Source organism: Ananas comosus, linkage group 13 (assembly GCF_001540865.1).
Source record: "Ananas comosus cultivar F153 linkage group 13, ASM154086v1, whole genome shotgun sequence".
NCBI lineage: Eukaryota > Viridiplantae > Streptophyta > Magnoliopsida > Poales > Bromeliaceae > Ananas > Ananas comosus.
In genome coordinates this window covers 3,722,144-3,742,783 of record NC_033633.1, presented here as the reverse complement: position 1 = coordinate 3,742,783, position 20,640 = coordinate 3,722,144, and the positions used below count along the sequence as shown (strand labels likewise).

Below are 20,640 nucleotides of genomic sequence, written 5' to 3'. Positions count from 1 at the left end.
TTTCGTTAAATCAGTGACAAAATTAAAATTAAAGGGTACTAAAGTGAATATTCGATAAACCTAGGTGATGTATCTGAAGTTTTTTGTATCTAATTTAACGAAATATTAACGGAAGAGCTGACGAAAAGAATAAAATAAAACCATAGGGTATTAAATTGATACACTTTAGACTATAGGGTACTAAAATGAGAACGTACGAAATCACATGGATGGTGTCTGAAGTTTACCCAATTATTTACACTATATAAAATACGACCAATATTTTTGATTTAAAATTTTAGTGTCATATCATTACTTTTTGTGATATTTTTATTTTCAGCCGTTGATTTTGAGCTATTTTGATTACTAAATAAATGATATAAAAAAGAACGAAATTTGTTTTCTTGCTATTTCCAATACTCTGTTTGAAAAATTTTTCTGAATTTTTATTACAATATTCTTTTAAAAACCAATTCGAAAATTTAAATTATAAGTTTCGAAATATTCCGCGAAAGAAATTAAATAACAAATACTATAAAGAAAAGGTTTAGATAAGGCCAGTGGATCGAGACGTGTAGAGTATTGTCCTAGAAGCGAAATTGTCCCTCCATGTGCGAGACTTTCTGGCAATTACTCCTAGCAATATAACGATCACGTTCCACCCTGTCAGCATGCTTCTAAGGTGGTGCAAGATGAACCCAACCAGCTTTAGATCCAGCAAAAGAAAATTCGGCGAAAATTCAGAAAGTAGAAAAAGACGAGAGGTTTTAGATATGCTCGGGTTATTATTATTATTAATTAACTCATGCAACCTTACCCCATATTTATAATCTATGTGAGAATCTTGCTTCAACGCGTTAAATCCGTGTAGAACAAGATAAGCCTAAAATTATACGGATAAGGATTAGGATTAGGATAAAGATAAAGATAAGATATAAAATAAAGATAAAACCAACAAAATAAAAATAAAATAAATCGAGTGTATGGACCGCGCGCGCCACCCGCTCGGCCCGGCTCGGCTCGGACTCGTGCCATGCGTGCGTGTGTGTATTTAAACGAGAACATTACTCTCATTTTTCTCCAAACAATTAGTTTGAGAATAAAAGAATATATAAAAGAAACAAACACCCTTTTGATTTCTAATGTGGGACTAAACATCAAATATGAAAATTTTAGTTGGGCTCCCAAAGCGGCCCATTAACAATTATTGGGCTCTCAAGAGGTCTTAACAAGTTTTAAATCATAAAAATTCAATAAAATCTAATATATTCTTGGTTAAGTCTAACGGAGCTGATTGTCGATATGGAAGTCTCAGCATTGAAAATGATTTGATAGTATAGAAGCCATCGTGTTTCTAAAAACATATAAGTCGGACCAGGCGCATTTAAAAGTACATGCGCATCTGTGTTTGTAATGTTTTAACCATTGGATCGCCTAAGAATCCTTGAAGTATTAGTAAAGAAGACTTATCATCGGGCGACACACGGTTAACCGTGCGATACTTTATGATATGTCACATAATAGAATTCTCAAGAGTAGGACGCACAGTGCACCGAGTGCATGCACAGGGTGCATGCAGTAAATTTCTGTTGCCCCACTCTTTCCCACTTCTTTCCCAATTCCATGTTACGGAATCACCATCTCCGCCACGACGAAACCCGTCCTCTCACTATTCGAGATTCAATTAAATGTACCCCTTTCATGTGTGCTCTTCTCCTTGTGTGTATGCTGAAGCCAAAACCACAGTAATGAGTCGTCCTTCACCTCCTCTCCTTACAAGCCAAGCCCCTCCCACTCCCCCCTCCACTGAAGCTGATCATCAGAATCAGAAATGGAAAAGCTCCGCACCGGCGACGGCAGGAAGAACCCCAAGCAGCATTCTGACAAGGGCAAGATGAAGAAGCCCGTCAAGGTGGTGTACATCTCCAACCCCATGAAGGTCAAGGCGGCCAACCCGGCCGAGTTCCGGGCACTAGTCCAGGAGCTCACGGGCCAAGACTCCACCTTCCCCGACCAATCGCTGTTCCCTGAGGCCGACGCCGACGGCGGCCACGATGTCCCCTCGAAGCCCGACACTACTACTACCTTCCGCAGCCACGCCGCGCCCGGATCTTCGTACGCCGGCGGCAATCCCGACGTCGTAGATCTACGCGGAGGCCCGCGTGCTGGCGCCAGCCCGTTCGATGCGCTCGACGACGCATTCTAGCCGCAAATGCTGGATAATTTCGCCGGGGTGTTGTCGTCTGCTCTCTACGATTCGGGATCCTGACAAGGTCTAAGGTGCGTAGAGTGATTGTTTATTGTGGTTGATATATATCGTGTTAATCGTTGGCCGTGGAGCTAGCTAGCTAGGTAGCATTTGGCAATACTACACATCTGTTCATGTTGATGTCATGTTGGTGCATGTTATATATAACTATACTATATATATATATATATACACACACGTACGCTTATATATGTGTGCTTCTGCCACCTGATTTTTCTGAGCCTCAGGAGATCGACTCTTGAAGTGAAATTTAGTTAGACTCACTCTCTATATATGTACGTATGATGTGGACGCAAAGGAGAATGTTGAGGAAGGTGGTTCACAAAGTTGGGGGATTAATCGGAGCTGGTGCTCCCATATATTTAGAAATTGAGTTTCCTGAACAGTAGGGTGGAAAAGTAAGAGGAAAGAGAGAGAGAGAGAGAGCCATTTACTTTCGAGAAAAATCTTAGCAATTCTTATGGACTGTGGCTTATATGAAGTTCCTCCTCATTGGTTAGCAATTCTTAGGAAGTTTCGTATGTAGGCTAACTCTTACTACTGGCCAGCTGTAGGAGGAAACAGCTAAAAGAAGATACTAGAAGTCCAAAATTTTCTTTTTATTGTAGTTCCAAACAAAGTATTAGTATCTGGGTCTACAGTTGGTAAAGGTAAGTGCTTCATAACTATACTTTGAAGATATGCTAGACGAATATCCTTGTTTGCAAATTTTTAGAACTAATACAGTTCTTGGTATGTTCTTGCATCTAATGTAATTTATATGCATTTTGTTTCTGTAAGTTAATTAATCCTGATCATGGATCATTTTTTTTTCTTTTGAGAAAAAGGTAGCATGTTACCTTCTTTGTTTATTTCTTTTAAAAATAAATTTAGCTGAAAATATAAATCAATTAGAAAATTTAGTTGAAAGTATAAATCAATTAGGATTCAAACTTGGGGCCTCGGATACCAACTATCAAGTCTTTTGCCACTTGCGCTAGGAACGGTTAGTATCCTCATGTATCATTGGGTATATGAAATTCATGGATATGCAGACTACCTGCTATCCTTTTTAAATAATATTGCATCTAATTAAAGTCCTGTGATATTGATGTATGCATGGTTGATCATCTTAACTAAATTAAAATGTTTTTGGTCATTTCCACATTTTTTCCTTTTGAACAGAGAAAGAGGGATAACATTATTCAATTAAATTTTGCAATCAGAGTATTTATGTAAATGGATATTAATTGTGAAGCATGGAAGAGAGTGGAGATTGATCAGTAATTAATGGTCAGTTGGGTTGAGGAGATACAAAAGTGGAGTTAGCATATATATATATGGGACAGTAATTATCTTCGGTTAAGGTAATTTTTCAGTGCTTAATGATAATCTTTTGAGTTGTTACAACCTTAAAGTTAAACGTAACTATTTACACTTGGTGCTTGTAAGTTTTTTACCGTTAGATCTATTTCTCGGATCATTTTCAACCATTAGATTATACTATTCAACCAACAAGTCACTCAACCCTAGGGGGCTCACAACATCCTAACCGTATATTTCTTAATCCAATGGCTAAAAATCTACAAGCACCAATAACTTGGTACTTTTAAAAGCATAGGAGCTTAATTATATATATATATATATATACGTGTGTGTATATATATATATAGTAATAGGAGTCCATGCTTCCTAGAAAATAAATTATCGTAAATTTCTGAAATCATAATAAAGTCCATCAGTGGGCACAAATAATGAACGGTCACAATCGAAACGACGTCCTATAAAAAGAATAATCGATCCTCTCAATTCAAGATCGGAGTTATTGCATCTTATACTATGTATGAATAGAATTTTCTATCAAAAATTCAACAAATTCCGATCTTTTTACATAACCGTTAAACTAGCAAGTATTCCCATTACCGGGCCGTTAAAATATTGTCAATTTGGTGACCTCTTGATCATAAGATAAATGATCGTCAAAAAATTATAAATTTGATTTTTAGAAAGTTATAAATGCCGTAAATAACTTTAACGGTGTGGATCGTCGATATCGGAAAGCTTATATCGAAAACAACTTATGGTACCGAAGGCTCGATCGTACTTTCACAATAGAATATAGTAGCCGGACCATATAATATATATATATATATATATGTTATTATATATATGTATAATTAAGACTCCTATGCTTTTAAATACCAAGTTAGTTTGGATTGGCTTGTAGATTTTTGGCATTGATTAAGTGATCGTAGCGGTTTAAGGATGATGTGCGCCCCTGAGTGGTTGAGTGGGGGTGGTTTTGATAAGTATACTACAACGGAGTTTTAAATGATCAAAAAGGCGTAGATCTTAACGGTAAAAAACGTTTAACAAGACCAAGTCTTGTGCTTTTCACAACTCCATAGCCTTACTCTATACATAACCTCGGATTACTAACGATAGCACGAAACATTTGGTGCTATCAAGTTTTTTGCCATTAGATTTACCTCTTTTATCATTTTCATCCGTTCGATTATACTATTCAACTAACCACCCACTCAACTCTAGAGGGCCTACATTATCCTAGCCACACATCTTTTAATGTAAGGAAAGAAACTTACTAGCACCAAGTCATTGGTGCTATTAATAGTATTCCAGCCTAGTTCTACATATACATATATATACATATACATATAGAGTTAGGCTGGTATACTATCGGTAGCACGGAGGCCTCCGTGCTACCAAGTTGTTTTTCAATGATACGGCTTCTAAATCGACGAACGACTCCGTTAGACTTGATTTACACTATTAAAAGTATTTGGAAACTAAATTTCATAATTTTTCGACATCATTTGGCTAGTGATCAAAAGGTCTCAAAATTGACAATTTTAATGCTAGATGTGATGCGTTTGTGAATTTAACAGTGTAAAATAATCCAAATCTGATGAAATTTTTATAGAAAATTCTTTTCACTATTTAGAGTAAGATCAGTATCTCTGATGTTAAATTCAAGTCTTTTATCATCATTTTTTAGGAGATTTTTATTTTCAGCCATTTATTTTTAGACTACTCGTTTGATAGGTAAATGATACCAAAAATTTATGAAATATAGTTTTCAAATACTTTCAATACTGTAGGTCAAGTCTAATGGAGCCGATCGTCGACTTGGAAGCCGCATCATTAAAAGCAACTTGGTAGCATGGAGGCCTCCGTGCTACCGATAGTATACCAGTCTAGCTCTATACATATACATACACATACACATACACATACACATACATATATATTGTTGAGCTAGAATACTCTCAAAAGCACCAAGAGGGTGGTGCTTTTGAGTTTTTGGCCATTGGATGATCAGAGTTGTAAGGTTGGGATGATGGTGTTAGGTGGTGGTAGGTGGTGGTAGGTGGAATAGTGTTTAATCCAAGGGTTACTAGTAATCAAGGAGTAGATCCAAGGGCTTAAACCCTAGAAGCACCAAGGGGTTGGTGCTTCTAAAAGTATTCTAGCTCAATTCTATATATATATATATATATATATACCGATAGTATACCAGCCTAGCTCTATATATAAATACATACACATGTACATCATACTATCGCTAGCCCGGAGGCCTCCGTGCTATCAAGTTGTTTTCAATGATGCGGCTTCCAAATCGACTATCGGCTCCGTTAGACTTGATCTACACTATTGAAAGTATTTGGAAACTAAATTTCTTAATTTTTCGGCATCATTTACCTATCAAATGAATAGCCTAAAAATGAACAGCTAAAAATAAAAATCTCATAAAAAATGATGATAAAAGACTTGAATTTAAGATCAGAGGTACTGATCTTACTCTAAATAGTGAAAAGAATTTTCTATAAGTCTTTTATCATCATTTTTTAGGAGATTTTTATTTTCAGCCATTTATTTTTAGACTACTCGTTTGATAGGTAAATGATATCGAAAAATTATGAAATTTAGTTTCCAAATACTTTTAATAGTGTAGATCAAGTCTAACGGAGCCGATCGTCGATTTGGAAGCCGCATCATTGAAAACAACTTGGTAGTACGGAGGCCTCCGTGCTTCCAAGTTGTTTTCAATGATGCGGCTTCCAAATCGACTATCGGCTCCGTTAGACTTGATCTACACTATTGAAAGTATTTGGAAACTAAATTTCATAATTTTTCGGCATCATTTACCTATCAAATGAATAGCCTAAAAATGAACAGCTAAAAATAAAAATCTCATAAAAAATGATGATAAAAGACTTGAATTTAAGATCAGAGGTACTGATCTTACTCTAAATAGTTAAAGGAATTTTCTATAAAAATTTCATCAGATTTGGATTGTTTTACACCGTTAAATTCACAAACGCATCACATCTACTATTAAAATTGTCAATTTTGAGACCTTTTAATCACTAGCTAAATGATATCGAAAAATTATGAAATTTAGTTTCCAAATACTTTTAATTGTGTAGATCAAGTCTAATGGAGTTGATCGTTGATTTGAAAGCCGTATCATTGAAAATAACTTGGTAGCACGGAGGCTTCCGTGCTACCGATAGTATACCAGCCTAGCTCATATATATAGAGTCCGGCTGGGATACTATCGATAGCATAAAGCATTTGGTGCTATCAAGTTTTCTGTCGTTAGATTTACATCTTTTATCATTTTCATCCATTCGATTATACCATTCAACTAACCACCCACTCAACCCTAGGGAGCCCACATCATCCTAATCACACATCTTTTAATCCAAGGGCAGAAAACTTAATAGCACCAAGTCATTGGTGCTATTAATAGTATTCCAGCCTAGATCTATATCTATATATATATATGAAGTCCGGCTGGAATACTATCGGTAGCACCAAGAGCTTGGTACTATCGAGTTTTCCATCGGTAGATTTAACCCCTTTGATTATTTTTACCCGTTAGATTATACTATTCAACCAAGCACCCACTCAACCCTAGAGGGCCCATATTAGCGTAACCACACATTTCTCAATCCAAGGACTAAAAACCTAATAGCACCAATAGCTTAGTGCTATTGATAGTATTCCAGCCTAGTTCTATATATTATATATATATATATATATATATATATGTTAGTTTTAATTTTTTAAAACAGTGATTTAAAACTTGAATTTGGTCCATGGGCTTCCTGGGCAGCTCAACTCTCTGTAGTCTTACTTGGGAGCCCGTGCCTTAATTTCCACATGTGAAGTTTAGTTCCACATTGGAAACCAAAGGCATTTTACTACACTTTATATACACTCTCACTCTCAACTTTAGTTGCTTGGGAGAACATGAGAGTGGAGCTCTCGACTAAACGCACGAGCACGAGCACGAGCCGGGCCGGGTGGCGGCGTGCGTGAACTCGGTTCATTTACACTTTTTTCTTTTTATTTTATTTTTATCCAATGATGGCCTTACCTTGGGAAGGAGCCATACGAGATCTTGACTAGATCTAATCTGGATATTGTCCAGATTTGGTCCAACTTCGGAAAGGAATCATATCTTAGTCCAACCTCGGGAAGGAGCTAGATCTTGACCAGGATTTTCCCATTGAACTATTCTAAATCTCTCCAATATGTAAGTGAAGGTGCACTTGTGTTGGTGCATAAGACATAACCCGAGCTTGCAAAATACTCTTCTTCCTCACCTTCTTTCACGCTGATTTTTACATCTATTATGCACTCAACTTCACATTGCCATTTTTGCTGGATCTCTGAAAGTTTATTGGGTTCGTGTTGCGCCATCCTGAAGATATGCCGACGGGGTGGGCAGTGGTCATTGTATCGCTAGGAGTGATTGTCAAAGCCTCGCACGTGGAGGGACAATCTCGCTTCTAAGACAATGCTTTCACACGCCTCGACTCACAGGCCTCATCTGACCTCTTAATATCTATAGTAGTAACTGTTTAATTTTTACTTGCGGTTTTCAAAACTAAAGTTATATTCTTTCTATTCAAAAATTATTTAAAAGAATATTCTACTAAAGATTTAGAAAGATAATTTTTCAACAATATATACACAAATGGTACATATATTTGGATACATATACATATATGTATCTGTATTTGTATGCACTAGCAAAGTGTACGTGCAATGCACGTATACATATATTTGAAAAAGAATATTATATTTTTTAAAATAATTCAGATTGAGTGTGATATTTATATATTCAATAATTTCTAAATCTTTAGTAGAATTGTATAAAAAATAGTTAAATTTTGTTTGTTCTACCGTAGGTGAAGAGAGCATTTTTAATCTTTTTAAAAAAAGATGCAAGGAGATAATATTANTTTATTATAATTGTATAAAAAATAGTTAAATTTTGTTTGTTCTACCGTAGGTGAAGAGAGCATTTTTAATCTTTTTAAAAAAAGATGCAAGGAGATAATATTATTTTCTATTTAAAAAATAGAATAAATAGAAGTTTTCAAAAGCAGAAAAGGATTTTCATCCATTTCTAAAAAGATGAGACAATATACTTAATTTTTTATTTAATTTAAAAATTAAATAAATTGGACGGATATTATTTATTTAATACAATTTCTAATAGAGCTCCCATGCTGTTGGGTATTGTGGGTGGAGCGTAGCTCACCACAAGGTCGGTTTAGGCTAACGAGACGAGTCTCACATTGTCAGGTACTTGTGAGTCTGAGTTTGATGAGGACGTCAGGACTTAAATGGGGGGAGTATGTGAAACCCCAGATAGTCCTATATATACGATATAATAGGGCTAAAACTCTTAACCCGGCTTAAGCATTTTAGGTGACCCCTTGGGAAGTTGGAGCATCACAGAACTTCTTGCAGGTATATTGAGTCATTAATCTGAAACTCAACCTGTTTCTTAACGGTCTTCACTTTCTCAAAAGTGTGCCAACAAAAGACTCTTTTTTCAGGTGAAACATAGTAGACTCATCAAAAGTAACTTCCCTACTAATAAGAAATTTAGATGCTTTGGGATCAGGGTACCATAACCGATGGCCTTTCACCCCAAATGTACAGCCAAGAAAATAGTGAGAACTTCAAGTACCCCCTCTGTGGTTGCGCTCTTTCTCACTCTAACACCCTGTGGTTTAAAAGTGTATCACTTTATTATCCTAAGGTTCTATTTTTCTCTTTTTGTCAGCCCTTTTGTTAACTTTGTTGTTAAAGCATAAAGAGAAAACTTCATATACTCCCCTGTGGTTTACTAGCTTTTCACTTTAGTACCTTGTGGTTTTAATTTTATCACTGGTTTAATAAAAATGCTAAATAGAGGGGGCAACAGAGAGAGAAAAATGCAACCACAGGATACTAAAGTGATGCATTTCAAATCACAGGGTACTAAAGTGAGAAAGCGCTAAACCACAGGAGTGTGTTTGAAGATTTTTTTAAAAAAAAAACATTTGTTAGATGTGTCTTGAATTATAGAATCGGAAGATTTTCTATCATTATTTTATTTTAGTCAACCCATTAAGTTAACTTAAGATTATAATTATCTTTTTGAGATTATTCCTATTCTCATTAGATTTTAGTCAAAATACATATACCTTTTATTTTATTGATTTGGTACGGCAGATAAGAAAAAGTATGGGTTCTCTTTTGAGGGTACAGTTCTCTTTCGGTTATAATTAAAGTTTGTACTTCGTCTTCGCTTGCGTGGCCGAACCATGTAAATAATTATGTGATTTATTTTTCTTCTCTACTTCTCGGTTTTCTTTTGGTATTTTTGTGCCCAACAAACTAAATATTTTCCGCTTTTGTCGTAACAGCTCTAAAGTTTCTTAACCATGTTGTAACTTGATAGTTAATAGAGAAAAGAATGAGGAAAAGAGTTTTAGGGGATTTTACACCTGCAATTCTAAACTAATTAATTTATAATGCATTTTTACGTAAAAGTCTTTGAGAAGATTGGAATTATACTAAACTAACACTGCCCTCAAAATGGAGCATATATATTTCTTATGCCCATCGTGTATACAAAACGTTAAATAAAACACTCCTAGGTCCTTTAGTGAGAATGTTTGCTGTTCGGTCCTGTGACTTCACAAACAGAATGCAGATGATACCCTTCTCCAGCTCCTTGATAAAATTCAACTCAACTTCAATTTGTTTTGTCTTATCATGTTGTGCAGGATTGTGGGCTATGTTGATGGCACCTTTGTTGTCACATTGCAAACATTAGTGGCTTGATATTTGTCAATCCTAACGCATAATTTTTCTAAGCCACGACAATTCACATAAGCCATATGCTATAGCTCTATGCACTGCTTGTGCATTTGATCTGACAACAACTCTCTACTTTTTACTTCTCCAGGTGACTAAACTATTACCTCTTACAAATGTGTAGTATCTTCAAATAGATCTTCCGTCATTTGGATAGCCATCCAAATCTGCATCTGTAAAAGCTTCAATTTTCAAATGACTATCATTTGCAAAGAGAAGTCCACTTTCCGGGAGATGATTTTGAGTACCTCAAAATACGACAAATTGTCTTCAAGTGAGGCAGAATATACTAACTAACTACACTCACCACACATGTTATATCAGTTCGAGTGTGAGACCTATAAACCAATCTACCCACCACTTGTTGATACCTTTTCTAATCAATAGATTCGCCAACTTAATTCACCCTTCAATCGATGATTTGCCTCAGTAGGTGAGTCTGCCTCAGTAGGTGAATCTGCTGGTCCACATCCAAGCATACCAGTTTGTTGGAGCAAGTCCAAAATGTATTTTCTTTGTGATATAAATATGCCTGTTTATGATCTCGCCGCTTCAATTCCTAGAAAATATTGCAACTTTCTTAGATCCTTTATCTCAAAATTTTGTACAAGATAATTCTTGAGTTTGTTCATCTCCAATTGCATTATTTCCAATTACCACTATTTCATCAACATAAACAATGAGAATGACAACTTTATGATTGCATCTTTTTAGTAAATAGTATATGATCAGGATTGTTTTGCTTCTACCCAAATGCTGGCATTGCTTAGCTAAATCTGTCAAACCAAGCTCTTGTTGATTGCTTTAAGCCATATAGCACCTTTTTTTAATTCACACATTTTCCCTATTGGTTTTTGTGATGAGAAACCAACCTCCATATACACTTCTTCCATTATGTCACCATGTAGAAATGCAATTTTCAGATTTAATTGTTGTTACTCCCATTCAAGATTTGCAGCACGTGATAGGAGAATGCAAATGGAGTTTAGTTTTGCAAAGGGAACAAAAGTCTCCTGATATTTAACTCCATGGATTTGAGTAAAACTTTTTTGTGACAAGTCTGACTTTATATCTCTCGACTTGTATGTTTACCTTATGCTTAGTTCACAATAAAAACCCAGTTGCATCCGACGAGTCTTTTTCCAGTAGATAGTTCAACAAGTTCCCATGTCTCATTTCGCTAAGCTTTCATCTCCTCAACATAGCTTCGTTTCACTTGGAATCTACAAGTTCCTCCATCCAATTCTGTAGAATGTAGATAGAAGACAAGGATGACATAAAAGCTCTATACAAAGGAGATAATGGCGCATATAAAACAAAGTCGATCAGAAATTGGATGTTTAGAGTGATTTCGAACTCACAGGATTAAAATTGGAAGACTTCATATGAGCAAGAGACGGACAATGACTTTGAGGAGATTGAGAAGAAAGAACTAGGTATGTAGATAGCTCTTGGCTTGGAGAGAGGTGAGATAAAAAGAATTGGATCCGGAGAGAGCTCTTAGCTAGGTGAGGAGTGCATGATAGATTTATACTTTCTTCGTTTTCAAGTGTATGCTTGCTATTCACAATCACTTTTTTTCTGTCTCCTCAGAATATTGTTTTGCCTTTTTCCTTTAACTTCATCTTTCTCTCCCTCTGCCTCAACTCCATTTCTCTCCCCGCCCAACTCGATTTCATTTCTCTATTCCTCTCCCTTAATATCATTTCCCTCTCTCCCTCATTTTGTCGTAGTTCAAGTGTTGACGTCCATCTGGGAACATAAACGGTCGTATCAACATTCGTCTCTTCTTTCTTAAATTGACTCTTCCCCTAAAGAGATGATCGGTGATAACAGGCCACATGCTCCTTGAAGGTAACATGATAACATCCATAGTGATGAATGTCATCCTTGTATGCGGTGATAACATTTGTAACTCGTTGGAGAAGCAGAATACCCAATGAAAAGACACTTCATGGCCCGAGGATCAAGTTTGTCATTTGTCCTTCGGTGACATGTACAAAACAAGCAAATTCAAACAATTTCAGAGGCATAATGTAATTAGAGGTACCTAACAATATCTTAAGTAAGGTTTTGAAATTAATAGCTTGTACTTACAAGCATCACACTTCAAACGTTCAAGATTACAGTGCTGAAACAACTGAGGAATCATTTGTTTCAATATTCTAAAGGAAGGATGACCAAGTCGTCGATGCTATTGGTGTATCTCTTGACAGGCTGATGTCGCATCAATCGGGAGAGCAGAATGATGTCTATAACTCTATATAATCAATCTGTTCCTTCTTCTAGGAGATAAAGCCTATCATGCATCTTTCCACAGACAATTATTTTCCCCATATCCAGTTTCTAAAAAACCCAATGAAAAGAAAAAAAGATCATGTTATAGTTAAGATCCCTAGTTATTACATTTATATATAAAAGATTGTTTGGATAATTAGGAGCGTGAAGAATAGAGGACAAGGTTAGATCAGAAGTATGCTATGGAACCTTTCCCAAAAATAGAAGATAGGAACCATTAGCAATATGAATTTTTTTTTCCTAACCTAAAGAAGGAAAGTAGGATAAGAAATGATCCAATAAACTATCAATAATTGAGGTGAGAAATATGTTACGCGTGCAACTAGAAGCACTAATAGCTATATCTAACAAAGCACAATTAGCAGTGGCAGTATTGGATAGTGGAGAAAGTAGAATTGAAGCAAGCTTAGACATCAGTCGACGAAGTGTGTTCAGTTCTCCCACAGTGATCACATTTATGCTGATCTTTTTGGCCATTCTTTTATCAATTCCTCTAATCCGATTTCCCTTTACATTCTTCGAGGAAGAAATTGATGAACAAGGCTAACTTATCAGGTATCTGCTCTCCTCTTGCTCTACAAATGCATGTCTTCCGTACTGACAGGAAAGGATCCTTTCCTAGACATGAACTTGATTTGATCAAATTCAGGTTGTAGGCCAGCCGAGAAATCTTAAACCCTCTGAAACTTGATTGCATCTCCTGTGCAGCCACTGTGGATATCTTGATAGTAGTCCATCTCCTACTACAGACTAGCAGACACTGCGAAGCAAGGATTTAAGTGCCCATCGGCACAGGCCGTATCTATCGTGTGGTATCGTGCCAACAAAATATCGGCACAATACAACCCCCTGTGCCGATGGCACATCTCAAAACCCTGTATTCTTCAAATTACTAAGTAATTATCTCAAATAAAGTTCAAAAAATTTGATAATGATACATAATAAACCGCTAGAAAACTTTGTTGCCACTACAACAGAATTAGGTTATAGAGACACATGTTTGGGACACTTTTGTGTAAGTGTTCCATTTATGCCAAAACTTAAAAAAATATCTATTAATTCCTAAATATAAAGCCCAATCCAACAAAAAGTAAAAGGTTACTCTACTTAACCCACCCCACCTAGTCCATTCGGCCCGATTACAAAGAGAAAAGAAAAAAAAAAAATCGATTACCATCTTCCCTTCTCCCCTCACTCAATTCACTGAAATTCTAGACGAAGAGCCCTTCCCTCTCGTTCTCCTCCGCCACCGCAGCCAACGAGGTAGAGTTTCGACGGTTGCTAAATGCTTAAATAAGTATTGGTAAATTAGTAGCACTCTTTTTAGGTTATAGTGACACTCTTTAATTGTCACTGTATACCTAGCAAACTCACAAATAGCAATACTTTTTAAAAGTGTCGGTAATTTAGCCAGCACTTTTTTTGACATGTACCGATATTTAAAAGTGTCACTATAGACCGTTTTTGTTGTAGTGTGCTAAAGAAAATAAATATTTCATGTCATTATGTGTCAGCACACATGTATTTTTTGTTACCTGCACGCACCGTGCCGTACCGTGCTGGCAAGTTTCCAGCATGACCCCTTGCCACGGCACTTAAATCCATGCTGCGAAATACTATCCAATAGTCATCTCCCCTTGCTTTGTGCCGTGAATCTTCTTCCTGATTTCATCTACAAGATCATTATTCCAACCTTAGAGTTAATCAATACAAGGATGCTGAGAGGTATTTCAGTTATTTTGGAAAACTATTTAATTACATACAGTTTTGTACTCTCAGGAATTTCAAAATAAAGATGCATTCTGCTTTCTGGCGTGATCTCATAATGAAGGTGTAAGTTGTTAATCCTATAGACGTGGATCCTATAACTTTCAGGAGTTAGTTTTGATCTATATGTATACTCTTCCTTTCTTTTCTTTTTTTCCCTTTATCATCCTTTATCTATTAATTATAATACTAATTATAAACTTACTTTTATCGTTCATTATTGTTATTGTTGTATCATACTCATTGTTATTCTTTATGTTGTTGATACTTTAAATGTTCTTAAATCTTTTAACACGGCTTTTTTTAACGTAAAACTATACTTCTTGACCTCTCAATTATTTCATGTTGCTTCTTAAATGTCAGACCCCTGCAGAAAGTAGGGAATCAATTTTGTGGATCCAGATAATGAAGCTGGTTTTTTCTTTTTTAATCTATACAAACGAAGGCTAAAGATTTGCTGAGAGAAATTTAGAAGAAAACGTGTAGAAAGAAACTAAAGCTGTGAACAAATTCAGAGGCTTTTCGACCATTTCCAAATTAGATGCTTCAAAATCCTTAAAATATATGCTCAATTTTGTTTTTCTGCTCAAGTACTTCCACTTTTTTCTTATCATTTTTTTCATTTCTTCCTTTCTCCTTTCGGGTTCTTGAAGTCAGCTTAAGAAGGTACTTGAGCATAATTTGGAGATCGTAACTCTCAATCAATTTAAGTTTTGAATCTTAAATGACTTAAAAGTTCATTTTAAGATTCCAATTTCATCCTGCATCAACAATAGCAACAGATTAGAAGTTTGTTCTAGTTGGTGCTATACATTGAGTAGTTTAGTATGATTAATGTTTGAATAGAATTTTGTAATTCATACCACATTTAGTTCTTGCCTATTAGTTTATGTAGTGAATATTAATTTATGTGGTTCAGATCTAGGAGAAAGAGTGAAGAGATGAGTAGGTTATTTAGTTGGTTGGCTACTTTAACCTGTAGTGCCGCATTTTCCTTTTAAATTCTTTTTGACTTGTACTAGGTAGAGAAGTAATAGAAGGCTACTGAAAATAAGAGACAAAAAGGACTTAAACATCAGAACCTTCAAATAATATGGCCATTGAATTGGCCTTCATTTGGCTTGATTAAAATGGAGGAGAAGACTTCCTTTTACAGCATGTCTGCCGCCACGAACGAAGCGGCCCCGCCGCAAGCTTTTCTCCGACGAGTGGTCATTTATGGTACAGATTAAATTTATTTAAGTTTTGTCTTGAAATCAGGATTGTTGGTTAATGGCTTCCAGCAGGTTCAAGAATCTGCTGTTAATTATCCACATTGACAGTATTAAGGAACCTTCGATTAAGAGACCGAACATGAATGCTGATAATAAACGAGACCAAAGCATGAAGATAAAATTTTATTAATATGATTTGCTATGTACATGGCTTAAGCAGAGGCATACTCCCACTGTACATGAATTTTGTAAAGCATTACCCCCACTTTACATGAATTTTGTAAAGCATTAATACTCAGTTTATGGACTTAGCAGTAGAGTTGAGTTGAATTTAAATTTAATTTTCTCAGTTTAACAATTTAGCGGTTAAATTGAGTTGAGTTTAAATTTAATTTGCTCAGACTAACGACTTAGCCGTCAATTTGAGTTCGAATTTCGTTTGCTCAGTTTAACGACTTGGCGGTTAGTTTAAGTTGTGTTGCTCAGTTTAATGATGCGGTGGTCAGCTTGAAGTTGAGATGCTTAGTTTAAAGATATGGTGGTCGATTTGAGTAGAGTTTGATTTTGACTTGCTTAGTTTAACGTCTTGCGCACTTGAATTTGGATTGTTTAGTTTAAAGACTTTGTGGTCATTTGATTTTGGGTTGCTTAGTATAAAGACTTTGCAGTCATTTAAATCTGGCTTGTGAGTTGATTCAGTTGACTCGATCGATTAATTTGATTCAGCTCAGTCTGAACCGTTGATCTATTTCAGTTCGAGCGGAGCTGGTTTACTTAATCTTTGGTTTACTTTATTTGGATCATTCTAGTTGAGTTCAGGTTGAATTAATTTGATCCCCTTGTATTTGATTTGTGTTGAGCCACCTTAGGCTTGTTTGGCCTTTTTTAGATTGGTTTGGGCTGAATCGCTATACTTTGGGTCAGAACCCGTTGGGATTTGATTTAGATCGAACCCTTACAATTTGGTTGAAGGCACTCCGTATTTAGTTCATATGTGTAACGCCCCAATAGTCTCTCATCGGTGGGAAAAATGATTTTACAAACTCCCCCATAGTCCACCGGATGGAAAAATGATTCTGATTAGAATATATGAGGTCTACACGATAGTAATAATAACTTAACTTAAGTATTTCAGGCCAGTGGTTTTAGCCCAACGAATTATTGTTGCTAGCGGATCAGGTCGTTACAATTGGCATTAGAGCCGAATGTCAACCGGAAGTGTGAGAGCTAAGTGCTATGGTGGACAAAGTGCTACACCAATGGGTTTGATGGGAACCACCTCTTGAACCCGTAGAAGCCACCTCTAGAATCTCATATTGCTTGGTAATTCTGGTCTGCATCTGTGATTTGGTTTAGGTCAGAGTCTAAACAGAGGGAGTTTGTAATGCTGCAATAGTCCTACATTGGATAGGAAAATGATTCCACGAACTTTCCAATAGTCTCTCATCGGATCAGGGTCTAAACAAGGGGAGTTTATAACGCCGCAATAGTCCTACATCAGATAGAAAAATGATTCCACAAACTCCCCAATAGCCCCACATCAGATGGAAAAATAATTTTGATTAGAATATATGAAGCCTACATACTAGTAATAATAACTGGGCTTAAGCATTTTAGGCCAATGGTTTGGGCCCAACGAATTATTGTTGCTACCGGATCGAGTCGTTACAATATGAGTTTATGATGAAAGCTCATTATGGCGGAAAGCTATCTTTAGCTCATGATAGAAATCCCTTTTTGATTCATGAAGTTAGTTCATGATATGAGCCTATGATGAAATCCCATTTTTGATTCCTGAAGGTAGTCCATGATAGCACCTCTTTTTTGATTCATGAAATTAGTTCGTGATAGAAGCCCATTTTTTTGTTTGAGTTGAAGGCATTTGGAAGCCCATTTTTTTTTGTTTGGGTTGAAGGCATTTTGGATGATACGGGTTTGGTCGTTTTGGGTTTTATGCTCTTGGGTTTTGATGGTTTGATAAGCCGCACTAGATTAGGTTGGATTTTATTGTGGACTTTCGGTTTTATGGGTTTTGGACCCGAATTTGCATATAGACTGAATCAAGGAATATATTTATATATGGACTAGGTTCTGAATCTAATTTTGTGCTTTATTAGCATGTGGGCTAAATTTGGAGCCCATATGTAGACTGGACTTTATTTTTATGTGGACTGGGTTTTCAATCCATAAGCAACTGGGCCAGCATTGTATACGAGCTGGATTCAGGGCCCGTGAGTAGATTGGGCCTATATATATTTGCATACGGGCTATATGCAGGGCCCGTATATAGACTGAATCTGCATTGTATATGGGCTGGATTCAGGTTTTGGGCTGGATTGAATTTAGTTTTGTTGATGGACTGCGTATGGGTTGAGTCTATGATATTTGGGCCTTGTATGTTGGATTTTGTTCATTGAGCACATAAGTGAATTGTAGATTAGGCTCCTTTAAATTTATGAATTAATTAATTCTAAACAGTTCCTTTTTTTCATGTCGGATTCAATTCGAATTGATTTGGTCCGGTCTAAAATCAATGCCAAATTCATGAATCATCAATCTTTATGTTGCACTCAGAGGACGTCGCTTAGACAACCCGTCCTAAACATTAGGTTCGATTAAATTGAGTAATGCCTATCACGAAGATGGCAATTTGATCGAACATGTGCCTATCACGACAATGTGGTCACATCGGACCGTACCTATCACACAGATGGCATATGGTTCGAATAGTGTCTATCATGAAGATGGTTAATTGATCAAGCCAAATCGTGCATATCACGAAGATGGCATATAGTTCGAATAGTACCTATCACGAAGATGGCTAATTGATCGAGTCGAACCATGCCTATTACGAAGATGGCAAATGATTCGAACAATGTCTATCACGAAGATGACAAATTGATCGAGTCGAACCGTGCCTCTCATGAAGATGACGAATGGTTCGAACAATGCCTATCACGAAGATGGCAAATCACAATATGCTCATTTTTAAAATTATTTGTTGTTTTTTTGTTTTATTATTTTTTGTGCGCGGGTTTGATCATGCCTAGCCTATTACGAAGATGGCTGCTCAATCAACCCAATAAAAAGGATTCGATTTGAAATGCTGGGTTTGACCATGTCGAGCTTATCGCGAATATGGCTGCTTGATATAGGGATTAGCAATATATACGCTGTCACGCCCCGGATTACTCGATCCCCGGGCACGCCGACAAATCCGCCGTATACAAAGAAATTTCCCCTGTATACGAAGCGATAACTGTACCTGTATAACAGACAATACTACAAACAGTAGTATAGAGCTGCTAGAAGAACCAGAAACTAAACACAAACTGAGTTCCATATACATACATCAAATCCAAAATACGAAACTACTCGCACTAGCGAGTTAAAATAACTGTATGTACATAAACTCCAACAAAACAACTACCTGCAGTAGGGGCACCTCTAGCTCGGCTCGTCGGGTACACTACAACAGAATTAGGTTATAGGGACACATGTTTGAGACACTTTTGAGTAAGTGTCCCATTTATGCTAAAACTTAAAAAAACATCTACTTATGCCTAAATATAAAGCCCAATCCAACCAAAAATAAAAGATTACTCTACTCAACCCACCACATCCAGTCCATTGGACCCGATTACAAACAGAAAAGAAAAAAAAAAGAAAAATCAATTACCATCTTTTCTTCTCTCTTCACTCAATCCATTGAAATTCTAGACGAAGAGCCTTTCCTGTCGTCCTCCTCCGCCACCGCAGCCAACGAGATAGAGTTTCGGCGGTTGCTAAATGCTTAAATAAGTATTTGTAAATTAGCAGCACTCTTTTAGATTATAGCGACACACTTTAACTGTTACTATATACCTACCGACCCCACATATAGCAACACTTTTTAAAAGTGTCGGTAATTTTAGCTAGCAGCACTTTTTTGACATGTACCTACATTTAAAAGTGTCGCTATAGACCGCTTTTGTTGTAGTGGTAGAGCTCTAACTCGCGACGCCCTTGCCTCGATCCTGATCCGCAACAGCAGCAGCCGAAGACGATGGCTCTGCAAAAACGGGGTAACAACAGGGCGTGAGAACTACTGTAAAAACAAGTAGTTCTCAGTGGGTGCCGCCCTCAACAATATCGGTCCACCCACTAAGTCTACAGAAGGGAGCAAAGGTAGAATAAATGCTGGAATAAAATCTACAGCTACCATTTATTACACTATCATGCTCTAAGCTGACCTGCTGTAGTAATGTCAAATCTGACCTAATCTCTTTAGGGACTGTAAATATACCCGTCCCAGGGACTGTGAACACACCAGCCCCACCCAGTTGGGACTATCCAGCTACCTCCACACTATCCAGTCCGTGGAGAGCAAGTCTAACCGGCATGCACGACATCAATGCGAAAGCACAGCGCCCGTCTCCGGAGTGGCACTCGTGGGAGCTACCCAATTGAGTATGGAACGTATCTCTGTCGAGCTCAATCAGGCTCTCTCAAGCCAAAGTCCAAGTAACCGACTCTAACTGGTCTAACAACCAACAGGTCACGTGCCTTCGGCACAATCCGACGCCAAAAAGGCGATATGGGTCCACCGTCAACTTCGACAGCACCCAACAGTCCGGAACAGCCTTAATGCTACTGTAAAAATACACTCGGCATCCCAGCACGAGCGTAACTGAACTCTAAACTACCTGGGGTATCCGTCATATCGATACTGCAACGATACAAAATTACAACTGCTCCTAGAGCTAAATCAGGTAGTTTAAGCATATGACAGGTTATACTCGCGGTTTTCTCCTAAGTCAAATCCAAGTCGAACATGTATATTTATGGTTTACTAATCATGTCCTCAATACTGATTTCATCCATGATACAATCAACGAAATTGAGCTACAATATGATTTACAAAAACTGGAAATCATGCATGTCGACTAATACTGTGCTTTGGAATAA

The 20,640-nt window shown here is 36.8% G+C and overlaps 1 protein-coding gene across 1 annotated transcript; it reads left to right on the top strand.

Annotated features, from left to right (window-relative positions):
* LOC109719616 lies at nucleotides 1,638-2,439 on the top strand. The gene has a single exon (XM_020246389.1). The coding sequence runs from the start codon at nucleotides 1,811-1,813 to the stop codon at nucleotides 2,183-2,185; it is 375 nt and encodes a 124-aa protein (XP_020101978.1). The 5' UTR covers nucleotides 1,638-1,810; the 3' UTR covers nucleotides 2,186-2,439.